General features: G+C 31.9%; 1 protein-coding gene across 1 annotated transcript; it reads right to left on the bottom strand.

Annotated features, from left to right (window-relative positions):
- Positions 1-253: 253 nt before the first annotated feature.
- On the bottom strand, positions 254-5,839 carry LOC106772531 (fructokinase-1). The gene is made up of 5 exons (XM_014658987.2): positions 5,430-5,839; positions 4,614-4,882; positions 4,215-4,506; positions 1,581-1,733; positions 254-1,096 (listed from the first exon to the last, which is right to left on the bottom strand). Exons 1-5 carry the CDS (start codon positions 5,742-5,744, stop codon positions 713-715), a joined length of 1,413 nt encoding a protein of 470 aa, XP_014514473.1. The 5' UTR covers positions 5,745-5,839; the 3' UTR covers positions 254-712.
- Between the last annotated feature and the right edge of the window lie 2,898 nt (positions 5,840-8,737).

The raw sequence follows: 8,737 nt of genomic DNA, 5'->3' as shown, positions 1-8,737 counted from the left end.
ATATTAGTTACAAATGCTTATAAAATTCACAAACTAATGAAGAACCAAGACATTATTTAAATCTAACGTAAAAAAACATTTGGTTTCTATAGAAATGAAAGAAAACACAAATTAGTTTAAAGTAGACATAAAACATAGCCTGGTATGGTTTTACTACTACGGCGTGCAAATACCATTGTTTTGGCTGAACATAAACATAGAACATGTCACGTACTTGAATCTATTGAATTTAAAGGGACAAAGATTCTATGGGTGAAATGTAAACAAGATATTGCAAAGTAATATATTAAAGTGCATACCAACAACCTTTTCGTGTCAAAAATAAACTATGTAAATAAGGAGACTATTACAAATCACTGTTTGAAAAGCATTTACGAAAACATGAAGCAAAAAAATGGGATCTCAAGATAACAACTCTGCTCCACTGGTTCATGGAGTAAAAATACCTTTGAAATCAAAATCAAAGGAATACCGTTGAGACTGAAATGCCACAAATCAGTTAAAATACTTGATGATAAGCTAGCTACCTCTCATGTATTTGCTAAAGCATTCTAGGTACGGTAATCTATGTAACCCTGTTGGGTTATAAAACTCTATTATCTAAATGTTAAGCTTTAAATTTTACAGAATGAAGCTAAGAACCCAAGAATCAGAAGAGTTCTTTCACATGAAAAGATATCACAGTGGTTGCAGCCCATTTTTCCACAATCAATCAAGTTGACACATTCCTTATTGTTTGTGGAAGATCAAGTCTGGGCAAGAGTTCAGAGACAACTTTGTCAAATGAGACAAGGTTGAGATGGTTTCTTTTACCGTTCATAACATTTGACAGATATGTTATTTCCTGAGATACCACATTCTTTTTAAGTATGTCAAACCAAAATTCGTCATCTTCGCTGAGGTTTGATGATCTTATTAAGTCTACTACCTTCTCTAGTGTTGCTACATTCCTTCCAGCACCACAGCCCATGGCTGTGGCAGCACCCACTGCATTTGCAATCGCCAATGTATTAACCAGTGGCATATTATGTATAAAACCATAGGCAATAGCAGCTACAAAGCTGTCTCCACAACCAACAGTATCAATAACATTCACCTGATAACAGTTCAGAATTACAATTAGCTTGTAACAAAATGGTAAAGATTGTCAAAGGAAAAAAAAAAAGTTGTCAGACAAGTTTCTTAAATATCATTGGAAGAGACAAGCACTTTTGAACAATCAAAGAAGAAATAACAACATATACTTTGAGCATACCCAACAGTTGAGCTTAACTATTCCTTCAATATTAGGACGTCAGAAAAGCATGTTTGACTCTTTAAGGGGAAAAAAAATCTTCCAGTTGAAGAAACCACAATGTTCATAAAATGTGGTTATTACCGTAGTTTGAACCATTTGATTAATTTGCCCTTAACTGAGATATTCACCTTTAAGCTGATAATACTTATGAAACTTGAATACCAAAGGGGGTCAAAGCATGGCTAAGCAGAATATGGCAGTATATCAAGTGGAAAAAAAATATTATGTTCCAAAATTTGCAAGAATTTAAGAGGGAATGAAGATTAGAACGAGAAGCTCATGCCTTAAATCCAGGTGCACAAGCTATACTAGATGCCGTTATTATAATTGAACCCTTAGAACCCATTTTTACAATCACCCATTTCGTTCGGATCCCTCTTTTGAGAAACTCCTGCCCTGCTAATATTGGATCATCTATGCCAGTTAATGACTCAGCCTGTCATGAAAAACAATAAAATCAAAGATGAACTAAATTAGAAAGTAGTTTGCCAAACAACAAATAGCAAAAACAGAAAGCAACTTAATTTGCATCACGTTATTGTTTTATGGGAATAAGACAACCAATATCTTCTGTACACGAATTGGGAGATTGCCAGGCAAAAAATGTTAACTCCAAAAGTCTTTTGCTTAGGCAGGAAGCTTGACAACATATGGCCTAACAACAAAAGTAAACTAAAAATTGTGGCATGATTTAGATAATCTGATCAACTCAAGCCTATGAATTTCATAATACTTGGTAATGTCAGATTAACAAAGATAGAGACAAGCTCTTTTGGAATCGGGATAGGGCACCATAAATTCAAATTTACTAAATTATGAGACTTTGAAATAGCCTATCTAAGGCAATTCAGAAACTTAGATTGCGAACAATTTGCAGAGCTGCCAGTCGTGCTTAAAAATTAAAACTTAGATGCCACCGAATGTTGACATCAAACTATTTGTCATCTGCATTGCCTATCTATGGTAGACAAATATTCTGGAGGCAGATTTATAGGAAACAGAACTGATAGATGAGAACTAAGTTGGGAAGAAGGTATAGTGTCATCCTTTTATATATATATATATATATATATATATATATATATATATAAAATTACTCATTTGGTCCTTACAAAAACAAAACCTTTACCTTTTAGTCCCTTTACTATTCTGTTAGTCTCTACACATACCATTTTAATCCCTTTTAGTTCTTACTGTGATGACTAAAAAGACTAAAAATGATGTGTAAGGACTAAAAGGGATTAAAAAATAAAAAATAACGTAAGGTTAAAATGGGAAGTTTTTAAGTATAGGAATGAAAAGGTATAAAGTTTTTACAATTATAAGTACCACACAAGTAACTAAAGTTAAAAAAAACTGGAGAAAAAACAAATATTGTGAAAGCTGTAAGAACAGGTAACCCATGTGACTGAGTAGGGCATTGCCGGGTGAGTGTTGCAATATGCATGCAAACTAAATAAAAGGTAGTTAGAGCTGGCATGGTTTACTTTTCTCAACCTGAACCAATACTTTTCTGGAACATAAACCTAACTCAACTTTATTAAACTAGCCTCATAAGTTGAAGTTTGTCTCCTCTTGTATATTATAATTTGGTCTTATCTTTAGTCAATATGATATTTCCAAGAGATCCCTCACACCAAAGACATTGTGCATTCACACCAAAGACATCAAGCATGGGAATCAAGGTCCCTCCAATAGCAGGTGATACGATAGACCCAATTCTCGACTAGAATAGACTTTTAATGACTCTAATACCATCTTAAGATAAACCTCACTAAACCGGTTCAATGAGAGAAGGTTTGCCTCCACTTATATATTATAATTTGCTCTTTTGTTTAGTTGATGTAGGATCTCCAATATGTTTAATGGGCTACCATTAAAGTTTGTAGTTGTCAACTAGATTGGACAAAAGCTACTGGTGCTAAATCTTGACTCATCCATAAATAATGTAGAGATAGGAAAAGTTAGCAAGCAAATAATTGACTACCAATGACTCTAAGAATGGAAAATACATTTTAACTTGTCAAATACATTGAATTCTAAATGTTGTTCAAGTGAAACAAAGCCATTACGTAATGATGTGAAAGCACCTTACCAAAACCAAGGTTTAGAAGTAGGGGAAAAGAGATTGGCAACAGAATGGTGGGGGTCTGGTGGGCAAGCAGGAAAGGTGTGTTATTCATTAATCAGTAGGTATGGGTTTGGACTGTGCAAAAACCTGCTAATCATTATGATTTAGGCTCAAATTTATCCTGAGAAATACAGATGATGAACAAGCTCCAAAGGACTCTGAAATATGAACAATCGACTGACAAGCAAATGAATTTTCAGGATTACTTTCAATTAAAGATTATGCTTTTCTTCATACTTCAAAATGTTTCATATGAATTTTGCTACCTATGTTGAAAGAACAAGTGAAGCAAACTGAAAGTTGCAAAACCACACAACACTTTTAAAGATTCCAGATAGATACAGTTTCTTGGACAAAATACAATTTGGTAAGAAGAAAGCGTCCATAAATATGCTAGCAGAAATATGTACAGCATACAAAAAAGGTTGGACAATATATGTCCATATTTGAGGAATGGTGGAAACACTGCATAAGGATCTGAAGGTGCTAAAACACAGAATATGATAACAAAGTCCTTAATATGAAAACAAGAAACTGAGATGGGGACAGATAAACATGGAGTACTTGCTGCACATCTAAATGCAAAGTGCAAAAAAGTGATATATAGAACAACGAAATCCACACACATACACAGAAGGCAAGTTTTATAGATTATAAAGCAAAGAAAAGAGTAACTATATGACATCATATTAAAAATAGTACAGGTTAACCTTGGAGCAAACAATTATAGGAGATCATAATAACAATCAAGGATAAATGCAATGTTAGGAGAGATTTAAAAGAAACCTCGTCAGAAGTCAGAAGAATAACGTCACTCATTCTCAATAACTGGTTAAGAGCTCTTTGTTCATCTGGTGTCCCAGTGGAGAGTTCCTTTCCTCGTGGCCCAGGATCAAAGAAGATTGATGTGCCAACTTCAACAGCATATTCCATTGCTAAGAGTATTGCACCAGGAGAGAGCTCGTCAAAGCCATAACCATTACAGAACAATACCTTCGAATTTTCAATAGCTATTTTAACTTCACTGGACAATTTACTCATCCAATGAAATGCAGGCTCCTTGCTAAAATCAGCCCGACTAATAGAGAAACAGTATTATGTTAGGTCATTGTAAACAAAAATACGAAAACAAATAATATCCAACACGATAACAACAATAAAAATTAGAGGAAAGATGAGCTTTACCTGCAAAATCCATGTCTTTGCAGAGGATCAACAAGAACCCAACATAGAAGAGTATCATAAGAGCCATTATCACTACTAGATCTGTCGATGATATTGTCACTATTGTCCTTAGAAAGTATCCCAACCAAACCAATGCCCTCATCATGAAGCACGTCTGACAGAAACTTCCCATAGATTTCATTACCCACATGACCAATAGAAATGCAGTTAAGTCCTAACCTGGCAGCTGCTATAGCCATATTGCAATTCCCACCTGCTTCCCAATATTTCTATACCAAAACACAAAAATGAACAGTGCGAGAAGGGAGGGAAATTGCAGGAATGACAACTTAAATTTCCATTATTAAGGATCCGTAACTTAATTAAATGATTATTGAATACGAATTTATCATGTAAATACTGATGTATAAGTTGTTTTTATAATTGAATAGAAAATAAGAGCTAAATTTGTTTTCATAAGTTGCAGATATTTTCAGAAGTTCTACGNTAACCTAAAAATTCCCTAGAACACTAGAAAGTTTCAATAAATTTCTCTTAAAACACTAAGAGGATAAGAAAATAAGAAAACAAATGAAATAAGTTTCTTATGCTATTGNCAACCGCATGAGTAAGTGGGAAATGCGAACAGACAACAGTAGCGGAAAAGAAGCGACAAAAACTTGCACAAACTTGCACACAGAACTGAACTGATTGGGGAGGATATTTCTCACCATACAGATTGGTTTTAATTTTTAAATCACAATTAACAAACCATGACAACACCGAACTTAGGTTTAGCCCAAACCCTAAATTATACGGAGGAGAAAGAGAGACAACCTTGTCAGGGGGAGACTGAGCCAAACGGTCCATGAAGGCCTTGCGTTGAACCGGCGAGGGAGGGGGGAGCTGGGGGACATTGAGAACGATGTCCACGCAGAGGTTGCTGAGAGTGGCGACGTCGACGTGTTTGGAATTCGGTGGAACGTTGGAATGGAGAGAGAGGCTGGGCGCGGCGATTTCGAGGCTTTTGCAGGCGAATGCGCGATTGAGAAGATGAAGGGTAGAGCATGGAGGTTTGAAAATGGAGGGGAATGAGGAAGGTCCATGGAGGACTGGGGGAGTGAGGGTTTTGGAAGGGACTGAGAGAGGCATTCACCCAATTAACTATACTCACTGCACTCTGACAAACTGCAGATTCAACCAAAACCAAAACAGAGCAGAAACCGATATTAGTTCTTGTTTATATCGTCAAACTACTTTTTCATTTTATCATAGGCTTCAAACTTCTCATCTTATATTTCCAAAAATTTCAATTTAATTTTAATCAATATTTTTTTAATTTTTTTTCTTAATCAATATTCTTTTAATTTTTAATTCTTTTTATAAGTCACTCAACACTTCTATAAGTTTTTTCTTTCTTATTAAATTTACTCTACGTTTTTTTTAATAGATTTTAAAATCTGAATTTTGAATTTTAATAAACTATTATTTTAATTTTTTTAACTAAAATTTCACAATTATTTAATTTAATTAAAATTCTAATAATATTTAATATATTTTTATATTTTAATAATTATTAAAATATGATTTATATTACAATAATAATCATATTAAAAAATAAAAATAAAATAGTAATAATAAAAATAAAAAATAATTATATAAAATTTGATTTAATATATTTAAATATATTAAATTATATTAAAATATTAAATTAAATTTAATAATTATTAAATTTTAAATAAAAGAATTTGTAAAAAGGTTGTTTATCTAATACAAAATATGTTAAAATATGTCAATGAATTTCTGTAAATAATTTTTTAAATATTTTTTATTGCTAATTTTATTTTGATTACATTTGTTTTTATTTTTTTAATATAATAATTATAATAGTAGAAATTATATTTTAATAATTATTAAGATATAAACATATGTTAAATAATGTTAAAATTTAAATTAAATTAAATTATTATTAAATTTTAAATCTAGAAATGAATTTTAAAAAAATTATGAAAGACATTTTAAAATCCGTACAAATTTTAAAATCTATAATAGTAGAAATTATATTTTAATAATTATTAAGATATAAACTTATATTAAATAATGTTAAAATTTTAAATTAAATTAAATTATAATTAAACTTTAAATCTAGAAATGAATCTAGAAAGACATTTTAAAATCTGTACACATTTTATAATATGTACATATTTTACAATCTGTACACATTTTAAAATCTATAAGAAAGAGAAAAACTTAGAGAGGTGCAAATAACTTTATGAAAAAGAAAAAAAATTAAAAAAATAATAATTAAGATTAAAATTGGAATTTTTGAAGATACGGGATGAAAGGTTGGTGGTGTAGGATGAAACACCGTTAACTTTATTACTATTTTCCTTATGTTAAAGTTTATCCAAGTCTTTATATTTTTGGATTGAATCTTTATTCGATTCTTCACGTATTTTTTCTCATTTAAGTTTCTATTTATAAAAAAAAAAAATTGAAATAATTAGACCTCTAATGTTAACTTGGTTGAACCGTGTTAAAAATACATTTACAGGATAAGATGATATAGTTTTTTAAGATGATACAGCAGATTTTAGTTGTATAATACGTTGAGATGGAGTACTGAGGTAGATTTTGTATTTTTAACATAAAAAATAGGAAAATTTAATTAAAAACACTTGTTTTGAGAAATTAGGGTTGTTTTCATTAAAGTTGCATTGTGTGAAATTAGGATTCATTGATACGAATTAGGGTTGTTTCATGTAAATTAGAGATTGATTTAGTGAAATTAACTCTCAATCACAAAAATTAGAATCATTAAAAGTATTTATCATCATCTTTGAGACATTTTTTGTTGGAATCGTGTAGTTGAGTAAATTTTGTATTGCGATTTACAATTTATTGTTTGGTGATTTTTGTCTCATATGGATTTTGTATTTGAAAAGCTAAATATTGGAATTGTTCCACAATGTTGAAATGTGTTTCCCTCATGTTTAAAGTTGTGTTAGAGTGTTTGCTTTAATGCATTTTGCTTTTAATAGGTGTTCTTTTTTGCCTACATAATATTATTTTACAGGTATATAAATATTTATGTACAGTTATGCAAGATGCAGGAGGATTTTGAGGTTGTTTTCCATCACGGAGGAAAGTCCGTAAATGATGGCATGTTGAAGTATGAAAGGGAAGCTTCTACGTTATCTTTTGACCTAGACATTTGGAGTTACTTTGTTATAGTAAGTGTAGTGAAAGAGTTGGAGTATGTTGGATTGAAAGAGTTGTGGTGAGGTGGTTCTATCTTGGATGATAGGTTGAAGCCTTTGTGTGATGACAATGGAGCCATGCATACTATTAACTTAGTTATGCTAAATGGTCAAGTTCATGTATTTGTGGTTCACACAGTGTATGAATCTTAGGTGATACAAATGTTGGAATATTTTCCTAGAGATACAGCTGAAGGAGAAGTTGAACCTATGTTGCATGAGAAAGGTCAGCATGTAGGTAATGGTGAATCTGGAGGTTAGAGTGAAACACAGTTTGAGATGCCTCATTGTGAAGAAGATGTTGTGTCACAAGAGAGGGGTCAATGTGCGAAATTAAGGGCAACATTAAAAAGGGCCCGGGTTGGGGGTGGAGTGGTGCGGTTTGATAATACAAGTGTCTAATAATTTTAACTCTCCTAAGCTAAACAATACAAGTGTTTTAATTCTCTTCAGAATTTCCAAATATAATAAGTGTTGGTTTACAAGCACAAACTTTGATAACTCTCAGTGAGAGAATAAGTACAATACAGAGAAATCTGAAAACATGTGAAGTTCTTTCTTTTTGTTCTATGAACAGACTTAGACAATGTAAGTTTGTGAGAGAATAACATCATAACATTACAATGATAACAAAAGTTCTTGTGTTCTCTTGTACGAGTCCTCATTTTATACTTTCTTTAAGAGATAAATATTACTCAGAGATAGTTAACTTTGTTGAGATTAGGTGGCTTCTCGTACGGAGATATGTACTTTTCTACGTCTTGGGAAGAATGACACTGCTTTTGCAGTTAAAGCTTGTACAATTATGGTAGGACATAAAGCTTTAGGAAACATTCCAAGAATGTCTTCCTCTCTCACAACGTCTTTCTGATCCTCGTGCAGTTC

The sequence above is a fragment of the Vigna radiata genome, chromosome 8 (genome assembly GCF_000741045.1).
Source record: "Vigna radiata var. radiata cultivar VC1973A chromosome 8, Vradiata_ver6, whole genome shotgun sequence".
Taxonomy (NCBI): Eukaryota; Viridiplantae; Streptophyta; class Magnoliopsida; order Fabales; family Fabaceae; genus Vigna; species Vigna radiata.
Note: the sequence above shows the minus strand (reverse complement) of the source record. Positions and strands in the feature narration are given on the sequence as shown.

Bases quoted from the DNA above. Each gene is read 5' to 3' on its own strand.
- LOC106772531 (XM_014658987.2), bottom strand. From the start codon at position 5,744: ATGCCTCTCTCAGTCCCTTCCAAAACCCTCACTCCCCCAGTCCTCCAT. The intron at 4,883-5,429 runs GTTGTCTCTCTT...GTTTTGGTATAG, and splicing joins CTCAGTCTCCCCCTGACAAG to AAATATTGGGAAGCAGGTGG. The intron at 4,507-4,613 runs GTAAAGCTCATC...TTTCTCTATTAG, and splicing joins CAAAGACATGGATTTTGCAG to TCGGGCTGATTTTAGCAAGG.